General features: G+C 31.4%; 2 protein-coding genes across 2 annotated transcripts; one reads left to right on the top strand and one right to left on the bottom strand.

The window, feature by feature from the left end:
* Nucleotides 1-2,737: 2,737 nt before the first annotated feature.
* Nucleotides 2,738-3,763, bottom strand: LOC137816098 (uncharacterized). The gene has a single exon (XM_068619192.1). The coding sequence runs from the start codon at nucleotides 3,761-3,763 to the stop codon at nucleotides 2,738-2,740; it is 1,026 nt and encodes a 341-aa protein (XP_068475293.1).
* Nucleotides 3,764-8,290: 4,527 nt separating this feature from the next.
* Nucleotides 8,291-9,863, top strand: LOC137816245 (transcription factor MYB2-like). Its single transcript, XM_068619320.1, has 3 exons — nucleotides 8,291-8,605; nucleotides 8,737-8,866; nucleotides 9,007-9,863. Exons 1-3 carry the CDS (start codon nucleotides 8,449-8,451, stop codon nucleotides 9,521-9,523), a joined length of 804 nt encoding a protein of 267 aa, XP_068475421.1. The 5' UTR covers nucleotides 8,291-8,448; the 3' UTR covers nucleotides 9,524-9,863.
* The last annotated feature ends 9,329 nt before the right edge of the window (nucleotides 9,864-19,192 follow it).

Genomic DNA, 19,192 nt, shown 5'->3' with positions numbered 1-19,192 from the left:
TTGGTTATTCGAAATTATTTACAATATTTAAGGTACACTTTTCCAGATTTTTAATGTTTATATATATATATATATATATATTAAATATAAATTATTATTTTTAAAGTTAAATAAATAATTATAAGATTATTTTTGTTAAAGTAATTTTTAATTTTTTTTATCTTTCTTTTGGAAACATGCTTACAATTATATTAATTACAATATTTTATTATTTAAGTATTATAATTTAAAATTCACTTTAAAAATAAAAAATCAAATGATAAGAAGGGATAACAACTAGTGAAAAAAAAACTAAATTTTTTTCATGACTAATAAACTGTTTTCACCTTTAATAAACTGTCTATTTGTTTTACATTTGATAAACTACTCCATATTTAAAATTTAAAATTGATAATTACTTTTCATATTATTTTTAAAAAAGTAGTTATTTATTAGTTATAAAAATAATTAGCTATTTAGTAAATACTAAAAGGTAAAAAATGACTGAAATAACAGTTGTAATAGGAAATCTTCATTTATATAGAGATATAAATAAAAATATATATATTGGTGTTGATTTTTTAATTATATTCATTTCGTAAAAAAAGTAGTTTATTAAAGGTGGAAGAGTTTTTATAAGGCGAACCAATTCTTTCTATATATCTTCACCTCTCATAAAAATTATAATTTTTATTTTTTCTTATCTTTTGATTTAGTTGTTATTATTTTTTATCATTTGATTTAGTGGTTATCCTTTCTTATAATTTTGATTTTATTTTATTTTTAAAAAATATGAATTTAAATATTAAATATAAAAAAATGCAGATGGCGAGAACGCATGTGTTACCTACTATTATTTTTTAGAAGGGATTAGGAGAAAAAAGTGCAAGACTATAACTGCTCTAAACTACAATTAACCCACCATTATGTATTAAGTTGTATGGTATTGCCATTTATTCTCAATGAACTTGTAGCTCATTCGTTCACAGGTTAATTAATTGTTTTATTTTACTTTCTTCTCAAACTTTTGACCATTATTTCTAGATCCCAGTTTTTTATATACTACTATTATTTTAAAATACAGGGAGTATATAATATACAACAAATATGAGGAGTAATATCACTGAGGCTAAAAAAGCTAAAACGCAAATTTATTTTTAATTCAAAATTTTCAACTACTTTATTAAATTTGTAATATTTAGTCAAATTAACTACTAAAGTAACTAGTAAATATTACATTATATAAATTAGCATTTTTATATAAACCCTGATTTATTTATAGATAAAAGTATATGCTTATACGATTAAATATAGTTTGCATTTTATTAATTGATTTTGAAATTATATCATTTTAACTTTAAGGATTTTTTCATCAAAAATAAAAAATAGTGTAAATAGCATAGTAATAAAATAAAAAGTGTATTAAAAGAGGTAGTAAGTGTGATAATTCATTCTTCAAGAACATGAAAAAGACAAAAATGATGAGAGATTTTGTTATTCTTTAATTTCTTTCTTCTTTTGAAAAATAAATTAAATAATAAATTGTCCTCCCTTAACTAACCACTGTGTAACTGCTAATTACCGTTTTATGTACGCAATTACTTTGAGTAAAAAACTGGAAATGCATGTCTAAGGTTTTGGAGTAGCATGACACATGGCTATTCATATATATGAATGTACTCCATCGAGGTATTTCTAAATAGAGATTTTTTACTAAGAACTTTTTAAAACATTCTTTTTAGTTTCTACGTTTCTTATAAGAAAAGTATGTAAGATAAAAACATTGGGTGTGTCACATATAATCTTTTTAATAAGATTTTTTTTTAAGAATTTATTTTTTTAACTTAAATAACTCCTTAAAAATTATCATTAGAGATATTCTTAGCGTCATTTGCATTTTGGTGTGTACATACGTATAGCATAAAATATATAACGGCTATATATATTACTCTTTGTAGAGCATATTTTCCAAGTTAATTACAAATAAGAAATAATATATTTTTTATTTGATGACTAAAATAATCTTTTTAATGTTAAGATAGTGTCAAATGTTTTAAAGAGTTAGGTTGAAACGATCATTAATGGTGGAGATAGAAGATCTAAAATATGATTAAAAAGTTATGGGTAATTAAGATTTTTATTTTATAAATATTATATTTATATTTTATAATAAATGGGTAATTTGTAAAAACATTCTTAAATCCTGAATCACCTATAGACTTTCAAATGGATAAATTATCACAATATTTATAATCATTTCATTTCAATAGTTTACGTTAAAGTATTTTACTTTTTTTTATACCTCATTTGCGTCAATAATTTGCTTTTGACATTAATTGATCTACTTCAACCAGTCCATTTTCAATTACATATTTTACCCATTTTCTTTTGATACCATTTAAAAATATTTGTATTTTAAGGAATATCTTTATTTGTAAAAGTAATTGCCAATATTTAATTTATCAAAATTTATTTAACTTAAAACATGAAGAGATTTTTCAATTATCAAACTGAATATACATATACATACATTATATTATATATACACATTATATATATATATATATATATATATATATATATAATGTCATGCTATAGGAAGTTGAAGAAAAAAAAACGAACATATGAATGCGCTTTAAATGTTTGTATGAAATTATGGCTGGTGATTGAACGAATATTATTTGAAATACAAAAGTGTTTCAATTCAGTAACGAAATTTCAATGTAGAAATTTGATCTTGATCTTGATCTCGATCTGCTCAATAAGGTTCGTAACGTCGTAAAGACTTCTTGGTTATATTTTTTCTAATTTTTGGGGGTTGATGTCGCTTCCTTTCAAGTCGCATGAGTTCTTCCTCTTTAATATACGAAGTTGCTCTAATTTGGACGTCGACCATAGAATCAGGCTTATCTCGAATCAGTGATTCAAAGAAGGAACTAGCCTGAAGGCCTTTCACAAAGGCGTCAACAAATAGATTTTCATGTGAAAATATCTTAATCGAAACTCCGCAGAAGCGACTAAGATAACTTTTCAGGGACTCACCTTCTCCCTGTCTAATGTCAACTAGGTCGGCTATTGTAGGGAATTCTACCTTATTCACCGCGAATTTTTCTATAAATTTTTTAGAAAGGACATGGAATGAGGGGATTGAATGATCTGGTATATTGTTGAACCACCGTAGGGCAATTCCGGTGAAGGTTCCGGCGAACATCTTGCATCGCACTGCGTCTGAACCACCTGAGATAAGCATTTGTACACGAAAAGCCATGAGATGAAGCTCCGGATCACCTGTTCCTGAAAATGGAGTAATTTTTGGCACCATGAAACTAGGTGGAACTTGTTCATCAATAATGTTTTGCGTGAATGGTTGCGGTTCGTCTTGTGGATGCATTTGGAGAGATCCATGGTTTCCTTGTTGCACCATATTTTTTGGTTTTGAGGTTCGGAATTCCTCGGTAATCCTTTGAAGCTCCCTGTATACCTTTAGTAGGTCTTGCTTCTCTCTTGCTTTCTCTGACCTTCTCTTTGCTTCCTCTTGCAATTGTTGAATTGTTTGTAATTGCAATTCATGGTTAATCTTATGTAGCTCCTTGTGTGCCTTTAAGGCTTCCTCCATTGACATCTTCACTTCTTCCCTTAGTCGCTCTTGCTCCTCTCTTGCTTCCTCTGCACTTCTCCTTACTTCCTCTTGCAATTGCTGAATAGTATGTAATATATGTTGCATTGTGGGATTCTGAACGTCCTCTTCCTCTCTCTGCTTTGTTGTTTGTCTAGTGTTTCTCATCTTATTGTTGTAAGGTGAAATCCACTAAACACTTTTTAGCTACTCTCGTGGAAGTGAAAAAAATTCTACAGACCCCAAGGTGCCCAATTGATCTTGTTTGAGTATTTTAGAACTTTAGACCACTAATTTATAAATAGTGTATTCCCTCATGTTACAGTTCAAAGTTCACAGCTCTCCAATCTTAAGCTAAGAAGCACAAAAGGGCTTCATTACTCTTTCAGTTATAACAGATATCAGTTATAATAGCTATTAATTTTAATAGATATTAATTATAACGTTTATAACTAATCTATCTGTTATATAACTTAATCAGTTATAATTATCAGTTGTAACGGTTCTATTTTTTTATCTTTTCATGTATTATATAAACAGTACATTGTAATGTAAAAATTGATGAATGATATATGTATTGATTTGAAAAATAATCCATGGCATGGGTCTATTAAAAATATCAATTAAAAAAATTGATCGATGGCATGCGATGATTTAAAAAAAAAATTGTCTTGTATGATTTTGTTAAGAAAGAAAATCCGAATCAAAATTGTAAATTGGTCGAAGTTAGAATCTACAGTACTACTTTTGACTGTGGCTTAAAGTCATTAAAAGTCAATGAAAAAACACCTACTTAAAAGAAAGTGTGCTTACCGAAAGATTGAAATCAAAATGGTTGCAAAGAAGATTATTTTTTTATTACTATTTTCAATGAAAAACTTGTTATGGCATATAAGAGAGGAATGGTTTTGTCATTAGAAATTACCAACCGAAGAATAGTGTCGTTTCCTATTCAAAGGAGCAATTGTTTAAAATCAATAATCATTTTCCTGAAAAATATGAATAATCGTTTTTTTACTTTTGATACTTAAATTTTTTAACTAAATAAAACTCAGTCCTAAAATTATTTTGTTAATTTTTTTTCTACTTTTTCACACTTTTTATACAATCACTACAAGAAAATTATGAAATAAAAACCAATTTTAGAAACTGTTCTCACCGGTTCAAAGTCGATCGGAATATGGATGAACTCTACTCAAATTCCCTTTTGGTGGTCGGTCGGCCGGTGGATGAGGTGCTTAGCAAGGGCCTCCAAACCGATCTTCTGTGGATGAGGGGGCTCACCTGAGATTACACTCTCAAGTCAACGAGAGCACAAAATATAAATATAATGAGTAAGGTAAAAATATGTTGCAAAGATGCAAGTTGAGATACTTCCTATGGATGGTTTTCTATTTATAAGCATCCATGGGCTTGGATTTCTAATCATGGAGGTCTTTCCAGGCATTAATGTGTGATTTTTATCGTAACTTCCTGTAAAATCTGGATATAAAGAATATAATTTGAATAGTTAAATCGCGTAATCAGGATACTGAGGATAATATTTATTAAGCTATCGGGAATATATGTGTGCAGGAAAAAACGTTATACTTCCTTCAGTGGAATTTGCCCTTGTTGGCGTTGCGTGATACTGGACCAAGGCCAAAACAGGTCGTGTTATTGGGCCTATGCTAAGCTCTCACGTTGTTGCCTTCTCTAGATGGACCCTTAGTGAGCTCGGCCAAATGCCTACCCGGGACAATACAAAAACCAAAATATTTATATGCTATAGTGACTAAATTAGAAATCATGAAAAAAAATTGTTTCTAAATTATTTTCTATTATTGTTAAATGGTTTCTAAATTGGTATGTAATTAACAACCAAGGTTTTTGCTACAAAATAGTTAAAACTTTTGTAGCTAATTAGATACCAATTTAGAAACTATTTAACAATAATATAAACTAATTTAGAAATAAAAAAAAAGTTTCTAAAATGATCTATAATTTAGTCATTGTAGCAACTAATTTTTTTTTTAAATTAGTTTCTATTTCATGATTTTCTTGTAGTGAATTTTAAATAAATTTTATTTTAAATAGTATCTTTATTTTAAAATTATTTATAAATATTTAATTTATAAAAAGATTCATAAAAAAATATCTATTGGATGAAAATTTGTTGAATTAATATTATTGTTTTAAAATATTTACAGAATTCACGTGTACAACTTATTGAATTTTGAGCAAGATTTAGATTTGAATTCATTTCTCTTTTGTTACCAAGTCACCTCCGACTAATTACACAAAAAGAGAACAATATGTGTTAATATTTTGATCAAGTCAATAACAGATATAATTTTCACGTTAAAATACTAATTTTATAATATTCAACTTTGATACTTATAACATACATAAATTACTTATGGTATACTTTTATACTAACTAATTAGTATACGTTGAATACTGTTTTTGTATTATTTTATCTTATTTTAATGAACAAAATTATAACACGATACAAAAATAAAAATAATATATACAAGTCATAATTAGTGTACTTAATTTAAATTTCTAAGTTATTTTAATTTTAAATAATATTAATTAATTAGCATATTTGAAACATATACATAATTATCACGGTTATCTTAATTCTTTTATGTATTGTCTAGACCGAAAGGTTGGACTGAAAGACTGAGTGAAAGGTAAAAAAACAAGTAAATAATATCAAATTAACTACAGTAGCAAAGTCCACAAAATAGGCCTAAATGTGTAGATGTGTGTTTAATAAATATTATGTACAAAATAAAACTCAAACAGGTTTTGAGCCCAATAAGAAAGTATTATAAATATATGACCAACCCAAGAGGTAAGTAGACTAAATTTATCTAATAATTAACTAAAATCAATTCTGACTTTGGCATTGGACCACCTTGCAGGTACACACCCGTGAGAGGAGATCAAGACTAAGAATCGAGAGATCTCGTTGACCTAGTCCAGAAGAAGCGAGAGTCCTCAAGTCATATCCAAATCCAAATCCAAAATAGAAGAGTATCAAACCTAAAGCCGAAAGTCTAGACCGAGAGCTCACACCGAGAAGGAAGATTGAGAAGTCAATCAAAGAATAAGAAGTTTGTTTCTAGACCCTTGAACAAAACCAAAATATATAATTTCTAATATGTAGACAAAAAAGTTAAAATAAAATGTTGGTCCTAATTATTCTAATTAATTTTAAATAATATAATTGTTTTAATTAAAAATAATCTCAATTATCACTTTGAAAGTACATATGACTACCAAAAGTATCTTAATTATTATTTTGAAAATATGTATTTAACAATATAATCATGAATTAAAAATAAAATATCTTTAAGTATTAGTATACTATATTTTTTTTTTATATCAAATTGCATTTGTTTTCACCAATGACAAATAAAATTGAAACTTTTAATGTCATATCATGTTATATTATCTTTTATTAATATCAAATGAATGTATTTTATTTTTTAGGGGTATAAAATCATCACTCTTTTATTTGTCATCTTCAAAAGGTTTGGTATACTCTCCTTTTGCAGGAGATGTTACTAAAGAGATTATGACACTTAAATCATTAAAAAAAACAGTAGAATGGGAAAATAATTATTTTTTTTCAAAATGTGAACCTTAACTTGATGAGAGTAGCTTGCAGAATTTATATAATTGAAACACAAATAAGTAAAAATATAAATAATTGAGAGGAAAAGACGTTTACGAAAATATATATAACCAAATTGCTTTAATTAGTTGTTAATAATAAAATGATTTGATATGTTGAAATTACTATTTGTTAATTTTAAGGTCATATTGTGATAATTTTGGGTAATATAAAAGTTGAGTTGGATTATTGTTGGGGCGAGTCGTGATTGAGATGAGATTGGTCGATATTATTCTAAAATAATTTTATTATTTTATTTCAATTTAGTCACATTTGATATTTTCGTCATTTTATATTGTAAAAAATAAACTGTAATCTTTATTTTTTGTCATACTTATCTGAGTCATACCAAAATGAAGATTTCATATAATACAAAAACAAAAACAAAAGAGACTTTTCCCACAGTTAAAATAATATCATACAGACCTCATTAAATAAAGATGAAAAAAAAACTATAGTTTAGAATTTAGGGTTTATCAATAATAAATTTGTATTACGAACAATTTATTTATCTACTATTTTAGTACGAGTAACCATGATTTTCTCCCTCTTCAGTATCTGTTTCGTTTAAGGATTTTAGAATTTCATATTAATTATAATTTTAAAATCTTATATAAATTTTTATAATATAAAAAGTAGTTAAATAAATAAAGTTTCCACGATTTATTAAAAAAATATAACTTATAAATAATTTTAATAAAAACTAACATTTAAATATAATATTATTATTTATCGTATTATTTGATGTATATCAATCACTAAATAAACCTATAGCTTACGGTGATATTAATCTATCATCTTATTCTTTTTTTTCGTATCCTCTTTTCTTATACTATCGTATCATATTATTAGAGTCTTAATCTCTCAAAATATTGAAATTAATATTAAATTTATTATTACGTATACTTGGTCAGACTAGAGAACACGTGAGTGGAAAAAATAAAGTTAATTTTATGTTAAATAACAGATTAAAAAAATGTGAAAAACCAGACACTGGTAGCTATTTATAGCTGTTGACGCTGGAAGAACAAGACCAAAAACCCATCTCCTTCATTCCTATTTTGTCTTGTCTCATCCCCACACTATATCGCTCACTTACACTCATCTCCCAAAGTATATGAATGTCTCATTCCCAAACACTCTGCTCTCACTGTGTTAAGAATTTTCGTTCCTATAAATAAGAGACATAATGGATGTTAACATGAAGAAATCACGGTCCACAGAAGAGGTGCAGAATAGTGAGGACACTAGAAAAGGTCCATGGAGCGTTGAAGAGGACACTCTTCTCCAAAACTACGTTGCCACCCACGGCGACGGTCGCTGGAACTCCGTCGCACGCTGTGCAGGCACTTATTATACTCTCTTCATACGCTATCAAACTAAACACTCTCAGCATTGTCGATTCTAAAAATGATAAACTTATCTTGTTGTTACCTTTTTTCTACAATTTTAATGATGTAAAATTAAACGTGTGCAGGCCTCAAGAGATCGGGCAAAAGTTGCAGGCTAAGATGGTTAAACTACTTGTGCCCCGATGTTCGTCGTGGAAATATAACACTCCAGGAACAGATAACCATTCTGGATCTTCATTCTCGGTGGGGCAATAGGTAAAACATGTTCCCTGTTAATATATTCTTGTTCGTTCTTCTTCTTTTTTTTTATTTGCAAGGTAGTGGATAACATGGAATAAAAAAACTGAGAAATCCACTTGAACACGTTAATTAGTGCGCTAAATAATATTCCGCAGGTGGTCGAAAATTGCTCGGCATCTTCCCGGTAGAACGGACAACGAAATAAAGAATTATTGGAGGACTCGTGTGATTAAGCAAGCAAGAAATCTGAAGTGTGACGTGGACAGTAAACAGTTCAAAGATGCCTTGCGTTACGTGTGGATGCCCCGTTTGATTGAGCGAATTCAACCGTCATCGGAAACTCACGACCCGCTCCATGTGTCATCCCCTTCCAAACTTTACCCGAACCCAACTCCTCTGCTCCATCACCAAAACGGGTTGCACGGTTCGTGTTCAGGTTCCAGTAATGGCTTGGACTCATCAAGTGCCAAGTTGGAGAGTCCTTTAGAGTGTGAAGGTTTGGGCCATAATGTTTCAGTTTCGGGCGTATGTGAGCGAGAGTTGGAACAGGGGAATATCACGCTACCTTTAGGTGGTGGGGACTCAATGGAGAGTTTGTGGGATGATCAGAATCTGTGGCTTATGCATCAACTTTGTGATGATCTGGAAATTCAAGACAATTTCCTTGCGTGACGGAAGTTAAAGACAGAAAAAGCAGACAAGTGTGTGTGCTAATTTGGTGACTTTTATGTACAAATATCGCAGGTGAAACTGCGTAAGGGTCAGTTCCATGAGTTTGTCCTAGAGTTGAAAAATGCATGCACTTTGCCTTTTCATTTACTTTTCGCTGATAAAAGTAAGCTTCTTTCTCATTGTTATTCGGTCTCTGCTCTTTTGTAGTTAGAGAGGTCGTGAAAGAGAAGGGAGCTGGAATTGCTTTTACATTTCTGTTTTTACTTTGCTTTAATGCATGGACACAGTGCTTGTGCTTCACATTTGCTTCACTCAATCAATAAACATTTTTTTTACTGTCCGTTTGAATTCCATGAAATGGATGTTGTGAAGAAAAAAAGCAAAAATAAAGAGAGGGAGAGGTTGAGTTTGGTTTGATAGAAGGTAGTTCAAAGTTGAAAAAATGCTGAAAGATTTTCTCGTTCAAATGTGAATGAAAAACTTAAAAAGTGAAAATATAGCCTAACGTAATAATTATTTGACATAAGTGATTATGTTGAGCTTTTTTTTATCACAACTCACTCTAAAAATAACTCCATAATTAATTAAAGGGGTTACATAATTTATTATGAGACTTTTTTATTTTAAATATGATAAATGAATAAAGTAATTATAGTAAACAAATAATAAATAAATAAATAACATAATATCTATACCTCTAATTAATATATTTCATTTTATTACTCATTTCATATTAATTACTTAAAAATAAAATTATTTTTTAATTTTTTAAATTAATATTAATGTACAATTTCTATAAGTAAACTAACTTCTCACTCTCCTTCTTCGCACACCAAATCTCACATATCAAATAAAATAACATCTTTTTGTCTTCACTCCATTTCCAATTACTCTCTTTGTCAAAACTATCAATGGAAGAAGAGAAAAACTTAAAGAAAAAGAAGAGACTCAAACCAGAAAAGAAAAAAAAAAGTTGTTTAATCAATTCATCATTTTTCTTTTACATGTTAATTTTTGTTTTTCAATTTTAACTTATCCATATATATATATATATTAAATTTATATTATTGTGAAAGTTGAAAAAAATAAAAAAATAAACACGGAAAGACCGGCACAAGTCTTTCCGTTGGTTTTAGTAAAACTATTTATTCGTTTGATGATATTAATGAAGAGCGGAGAGAATGGAAAAAAAAAAGGGAAATGAGAAAAAAAAGAGAGGTAAAAACTAGAAAGAATGATTCAAACGTTTTTTTCACACAAATGAGTTAAAGAAATGGAAAATGAGAGTGAGACACATCACGATAGAGGGTTTAATTGTTTATTTTTAACTTCTCAAATCTTTTTTATATTATAAAAGAATAAAATAATGATAATAATAAAATAAATAGTTCAATAAAAAACATTTTATTATTATTTCTCTTCTCCACGAAACAATCGTCTTTCTCATTTACTTTCTTTGTTTTTCTTAAATCTTTGTAGAGTTATTCATTCTGCTTAAATTCTAAGGATATATCTTAATGTGATGATATATTGTGAATCCCGCACTAAATTATAAATAAAATAAATAAGAATTCAACTTAGAAAATAAAATAATATAAAAGTTTTATTGTGTTGCATCATTTGTACCATTATCAAAAGTAACATTTCCTTGTGTTTTTGGTTGAAGGTGGATGATGGCTTTCTGAGCATACATAGATATATAACGTTCTCTTTTCACGGTGCCATGGATATGAAGTTTAATCATCTCACCAACAAATTTCATGGTGACACACTCGCATAAAAAGCATTAATTTTAGTCTTCTGCAATTTTAATTCACTAACTTGAGCTCTTGTCATTTTCAAGTCCATTGTGAGGCACAAAGGTGGTGTAGAGGACATAAAATATTGATTAATGTTTCAATATTGCATCATTTCTCGTCTTGACCATGCCGATGAGACACTGTTCAAGAAGTTTACCAAATCCCACCCTTTTCTTATTAGTAGCAACTATATTTTTTTTCTGTAAAAATAACATTCTAGATTTTTAGTAGTAGAGTCCTTCCATATTATTAATTAGAATTAAAAAAATGTTTTAACTATTCTTATATGCATAAGTAAAAGTAATAAACACAATATAATATAACCTACATTGGAAGGAGAGTATGGTTGAAAAAATTATAGAAGTACTTTTAGCTACATTTGAATGTAATTTAATGTTTCATAAGGGTACAGATTTTTGAAAAATAAAATAAAATGAAGAGAGTATTAATAAACACAAAAAGGATATGAATATATATTGACAAAATCAGTTAATAAATTAAATAGTAATTGATAAACTAGTTTTATTTCATAAATTACACTACAAGAAAATAATTAAATATAAATCAATTTTAGAGATAAAAAAATAATTAAAAAATTAGATCTTATTTTAGATATTAAAAAAATTTATTAGTATGTAAAATAATTTTTATTATTAATAAAATTTATAAGCTAATTAGCTACCAATTCTAATTTTTTTTTCTAAAATTATTTTTTATCTAATGATTTTATTATAGTGTGAGTTATTAATTGATATGTTTTGAACCTTTAAATTTTAAGATGAAAAACTAAATTATTGGAAATATTTGATAAATTAAGTGATTAACTAATTCGTAAAAAATATATTTATTTAAAATATATTATATCAATGAAATTTGTGTTTTTGGATAACAATATGTTTTTTTCTACATATATAAACGTTAATTTTTAGTTTGACTCAATATTTTTACAATTTAAAAGTTAATGTTATGTTTGGATAATTATTATTTTTCATACTAGTATTAATATATTTTAAATATATGAAATGTGAAATTAAATAAATATGTATTAGGGTATAATTTAGCAAAATGAGATTTAAAATATAGAGTAGCATTCTTGTGTTTGGGCGCATTGATTGAGAGGTGTGAAAGCAATGAATTGGAATAGTGTTTTGATGTTTTGGCGACCAAATGTCCCTACAATGGATCACCCTGTCTCCAGCACCTGCGCGTGCTTCACCTTTTCATTACACACACATTTTCTCAACACTCAACTGTTTTCTATACATGCATTGCATATAGAAGTGATGTGTACATTCACTTGCATTGAACATTCAAATCACTGCGATTCTCAAGCTGATCTTACTTTTTGTCACACATTTCTCTGCTCGGCACAAACACAAACACTAGGTAGGGCATATTACAATCCATCCATATACTCAACCAATCATATGAAAAATGAGTGTTATTTAATATTATATATGGAAGACCTAAGTTATATTATTATACCTGTCTTATTTAATTATATTTACCTTAACAGACTTGCTTTTCCGTACATAGTGGAAGAAAAGTAGGAGTTAGAAATTAGAGAACAGATAATGAAGATGATGCTAAATAAAACACAGGCCAAGTTAGCGCTCTCTTTTGAAACTGAAATCAAAGAAAGAAAATGATGGGAAATTCTGCACAGGCACATAATATGTAGTGTATTTAGATTAACTATATCCATTTAAGACTATTGGGGATATATTCTAATGACATTGATTATATACTCATTGCATTCTAAATTTCCTCTTTTGGATATGGTAGATAACAACAAGAACTTTCTTCAATTCTCTTTGGTAAAATACTAAATGGATTATAATTATGAAGTATATAGATTATGTATTTTACATTTAATAATAAGATTTCATATTGACTTATCTATTGTATTATTGATCGACTGGACCAAGTCATTTCATTCTACTGTATTATTGATCGACTGGACCAAATCATTTCATTCATGTACTGTATCATTGAATAATTTTTTTTATAGATTGTCAAATGTACCAAGTTAGTTGGTATTAAAAATCGACAGATTGAATAGATTCAATACATTAAAACAAAATAGAGAGATACGTAATAAATCAAGTAATATAAGTAATATGTTATAAATTCGATAACACGCAATAAATCAAATAATGTTGTTTTAGTAAAGATATGTATTAAATACGGTTTATAAACGAAATAGTTCATTATGAGTACTATAAATAAGCATTGTCATACAAGATTAAGATACACTTTTTTCAATATATCATTAATTCTAATACAAAACACTTACTAAATTGTCAGATATCCTTTTGTAGATTTATTCATGACCGAAAACGAGTATGAGAAGGTAGACAAAGGAAGAACGATCGAATATAAGAAAGTGAGTACGAGAAAAAAATGAAGAAGGAACAACTGAAAAATGATCAACGATTGTTCAAGTCAATAACAGATATTTTTTTGTCTTTAACAAAACAATTTGATAATAACTATTTTATTTTAAGCTTTAGGTAAAAAGTAAATAAAATTTTAATATATCTATCTATACATAGATATAACGACGTAATTATCAAATATTTTTTTTTAAATTATAAAGTTCTATTTGTAGGTTAGTTAACCATGAAATTTATAAAAAAAATATTAATAATTTTTTATGATAACTTTTTCTATAATTGATGAATAATATTAAAATACTAAAATAATAAAAATGGATTAGATGATCAAGAAGAATCTTATTCTTTTTTTAAGGAATTTTTAGAGAATCTTATACCTTCACCACTGCAAGAAAAATGATTTTTAACCTGGTTTTTATTTCCATCTCCTTTCTATATACTTGAGCGGACACACGAGCCTTCTAGCGGTTTTATATCCAATTTTTTTAATTTAAGTAATACAGTTTAAAAATAATATAATTCTAAAAAAATAATTAAAAAATAAAAAATATGGCTTGATTATTTTAAGTGAGAAAATTAAACAATTATATTTAGAAAAAGTAAATATGCAGTTTTTAAATAAAAATAATAATTTTATTTATTAAAAGATAAAATTATCTAATTAAAAAATTATTAAAATGGTAAGATAAAAAAATATTTCCTTTTATTAAAGGATAAAAAACATTAAAAATGATTAAAAAAATGTATTCTTTTATATAATGGTATAGATACTAGCAAAAGTAATACGTATATATCAATTAATTATTTGTGTCATGATTATGTATATGAAGTTAAATTTTTTTTTTATAAGCAAAGAATTAATTTAAATTAAGGGGATATAAGAGGGGTATCCCAACCCTTTACAAAACCCAAACCCTATTTTTTACGCACGCTCAGAGATCACCACTTCATTTCTAAGACGACAATGATGCACAACTTCGGCGATCCCCGACTACACACGCACGGAGACCGCCTCTTCGGCGATCATGTTGGTCACGGTGATGATGCATACCTTCGGCGACCACCGACTACGCACGCATGGAGGCCGCCGCTTTATCGACTGGCGATCAAATTGGTCTTCCACGTGTCCTCATCCACATCGCCCCTCACTTCCAATGACCTTCTGTTCTTCAAGGACGGCGATGATGCACAACTTCGGCGACCACCGACTATGTACGCACAGAGATCGCCGCTTTATCGACTGGCGATCATATTGGTCTTCCACGTGTCCTCATCCACATCGCCCCTCACTTCCAATGACCTTCTGTTCTTCAAGGACGGCGATGATGCACAACTTTGGCGACCACCGACTACGTACGAACGGAGATCGCCGCTTCATCGAAACTTCGGCGACAACCGACTACGTACACATAGAGATCGCCGCTTTATCGACTGGCGATCATATTGGCCTTCCACGTGTCCTCATCCACATCGCCCCTCACTTCCAATGACCTTCTGTTCTTCAAGGACGGCGATGATGCACAACTTAGGCGACCACCGACTACGTACGCACGGAGATTGCCGCTTCATCGAAACTTCGGCGACAACCGACTATGCGCGCATGGAGAACGCCTCTTTTATCGCGGCGATCATGTTGGCCTTCTTAAAAAACGGCGATGATGCATACCTTCAGCGACCACCGACTACTCACGCCTGGAGAGCGCCGCTTTATCGACCGGCGATCATATTGGCCTTCCACGTGTCCTCATCCACCTTAAGCACTACCAACCTCTCACACAATCGATTACTGAAGATCCTTCTTGAAATCATCTCGAGCCGCACAGGGCATGCTCGTTAGTCCATACAACAACGAACCGGTACCACCTATATAAGCACCAGAAACACAAACACCACAGACAGAACAAGCCAAATACTACCGTCCAGGATTATTATCAGTACCTGCTTCTACACACTGCTACAAAACTCGTCACAAAACTCCAAACTGGGGGTTACCTGCCTAGAGCACCCCACACGACAACTTATAGTACATCTCAGCGTTGACCTGAACCAGCAATAGTAACGCTTCTCAAGCATTTGTGGGAATGGTGTTATCAACGAATAACATGGAGGCCCTGATTTGGATTCAAGATCCAGTCAGATAGCCCATATGAGAAATTCGCTGCCTTGTGTTTTATCCACAACCAAGATTGCACTTGGGCATTTTGGAGGATTTCATCCGTATCCGGTACCCCATCCTTGAATACTATCAGATTCCTCTGCTCCCAAATGCACCTGACAATTGTCGTCCATACTCCTATCCACACTTGATTTTGCTTGCTAGAGAGATGAATTAAGTGAGAGTTTAGCATATGGTTCCCAATGTCGTTGTTATGGACCCCCAAAACTCCAATCCAGCAGTAGCAACAGGACCAAACTTGTTGTGCAAAAGCACAATCAAGGAAAAGGTGTTGGGATGATTCTTCTGATAGGCTGCAGAAAGGGCATAGAGGAGATATCACGGGCACTCCTCTCCTAGATAGGTTATCTCTGGTAGGGAGTCTGTCGTGAAGGACTCTCCACGCTGTTAAAAGTACTTTGGACGGGGCCTTTGCTTGCCATAATGTACTAAAAACTCCTTTCATTTCACCAATGTCTTGATGGTTAGCCAGGATAGAGTAAGCTGATTTCACTGAAAAAATACCAGCTGGATCCTTCCTCCAAACGAGGTGGTCATGAGAATCCTGACATGTAACTCCCGTATTCAAGCTTGAGAGCATATTTTCCTCCAGATTTGACTCCCATACATGCCTGTCTCTTCTCCAGTTTAGCCGCCACCGCCACCTACCGTCCTCCCATCCTCCTACCTCCCCCACCTTCTTGCCCTGATTGAGGGACAAAGAGTAGAGTCTGGGGTACAAGACTTTAAGGCTGTTATTTTGTACCCACGTATCCTCCCAAAATCTGACTAAGCCTCCATCGCCTACTTTCCACAAAATAGTCTTGTGAAACCATTCTTCTTCTTCTGTCCCTTCACCACAGACCTTGGCTAAGTCCTTCCACCAACATGATTGGTATCTCTGTCTCACCTTACCACCCTCTGTTTCTGTACCATATTTAGATAGGAGAATATCTTTCCATTTCCCTCCCTCGTCACTCATAATCCGCCATTTCCATTTCGCCAAGAGAGTCGTATTAAAACTCCTAATCTCTTTGATCCCCAACCCTCCTTCCTCCTGAGGCCTACAAACATTTTCCCAACTCACCCAGGAGATTGTTTTATTTTCCTTCTCCCATGCCCAGAGGAATTTCCTTTGTAAGCTACTGATTCTGTCATGTACTGCAGCAGGGGCCTTAAAAACAGATAAGTAAAACATGTAAGTTAAAACATGAATAAACGTAAATTGAACACATACAATAATGTGTTCACATATAGATCTTATCATATCATGATTCTCACACAAAACATAAAGTGAAGAAGTAGGCACTTACCTTGATCCATGAGTGATCCTAATTGAGCAGTTACTTTATCTCCTTTATCCCAATCTCCATCAGATGTAGGTTTTCATTAGGTATATCATCAGATATATATTTCTCACATTAACCAATGGGCCTTTAATTCTATTATTATTATTAAATCATATTTGGGCCAAAGCCCAAACTCTAAGTCATGTGAGTCACTTTATAGAAATTAATTTACATAATTTCTTACAAAACAAAGGTATGGTTGTGAAGACTGACTTGAGCAGACAAATCCGACCCGCCATAGATAAAAATCTCCCTTTCCATGAGCTTAGCCTGGTTTCTATTTTTTTAATTACCGGCTCCCAAAACTGTTTCTTCCTTGTATTTCTCCCCACTTCAACACCCAAATATTGGAAGGGTAATCGCATGGTGTTGCAGTTTAGGGTCTTCGCATAGGTGCTCAGGGCATATCTATCAACACTAATGCCTACCAACTTCGATTTGTGAAAGTTGACTTTCAAGCCAGACAGGATTTCATAGCAACGAAGGATTGCCTTGATAGCAAAGATATTCGAGAAAGAGTCTTCACACATAAAAAGTGTATCATCTGCAAACTGAAGTAGACAACACTCAATATTGTTCCTTCCCACCTTTATACCCCTGAGAACGTTCGTTCTCAACGCTTGTCTCACCAATCCTGCTAATCCTTCAGCAACCACTAAGAACAAGAAGGGGGCTAGGGGATCCCCTTGTCTCAACCCCCTAGATGGTTTGAATTCCTCTGTAGGACTCTCGTTGATCAAAACAGACACAGTCGACGACACCATACATCCTTTAACCCACGAGATCCATTTGTCATGGAACCCCAATCTCCGAAGCATATCAAATAGGAAAGACCACCTGACGGAGTCATACGCCTTTTCAAAATCCACCTTAAAATAGACCACACTCCTCTTATTTATCCTGATCTCTTCTAGAATCTCATTAGCCATGACAACACTATCCGTTAGACCTCTGTCGCTTAGGAAGGCAGATTGGCAATCATCAATGATCAATGACATAACTTTCTTCATACGGCGTGACAAAATCTTGGTAATGATCTTGTAGATAGCACCTACAAGGGATATCGGTTGGAACTGATCAAGCGAGGAGGGATCCCTAACCTTAGGGACAAGGGCAATAAAGGACGCATTGCAACCTTTCGAAAAGGATCCCGTAGCGTGAAAAAAGTGCACAGCTGCCATAATATCAGATTTAATGACATCCCAACAAAATTTGATAAAATTGAAATTAAACCCATATGGACCCGGACTCTTAGACCCTCCACACTGCCACACAACATCCTTCACTTCTTCCTCAGAGAAGCTAGCTATCATATTCCTGCTAGCCTCAGAAGATAAGGATTTAAACTCCACCGAACCCAAGTTAACTCCATAGTCCTGTGTAGCCGTGAACCTCTTTTCAAACAGTGACTTTGCTTCCCTACGAACAGCTTCCGGTTCCTCACACCACTGAGTGCCAATCTCAACCCCTTTAACCTCATTCTTAAGTCTTCTCCATTTAATTGCATTGTGGAAGAACTTTGAGTTGATGTCCCCATATTTGATCCAGTTCACCCTTGCATTTTGTCTGTATATGGATTCTAGCTTTTTTTCAACCAACCCCAACTGACTGAAAAGTTCCATTCTTCTCAACTTACCATTCTCCTCCAGAGCATCATTACCATCTTTGTCATCTAGCTCCTCTATTTTCGCCACTATATTTTTCTTGTTAGATTCCATACAACCAAACACTTCTTTATTCCACACTCTTATATCAGCCTTCAGGAGCTTCAATTTATCTTTGAGTATGGACATACTATTACCTTGTACAAGATACGACCCCCATTTTTCCATTACCCACACCTTAAAACCCGGTTCCACAAGCCACACATCCATAGACCTGAACGGTTTAGGCCCCCAATCTTTAACACACGACTTCATCACAAGAGCACAGTGATCCGATACCACTCTCGGTTGTGCATACTGCTTAGA

This window comes from Phaseolus vulgaris, chromosome 1 (genome assembly GCF_000499845.2).
Source record: "Phaseolus vulgaris cultivar G19833 chromosome 1, P. vulgaris v2.0, whole genome shotgun sequence".
Classification (NCBI taxonomy): Eukaryota; Viridiplantae; Streptophyta; class Magnoliopsida; order Fabales; family Fabaceae; genus Phaseolus; species Phaseolus vulgaris.
This window is presented reverse-complemented; position numbering and strand designations above follow the sequence as displayed.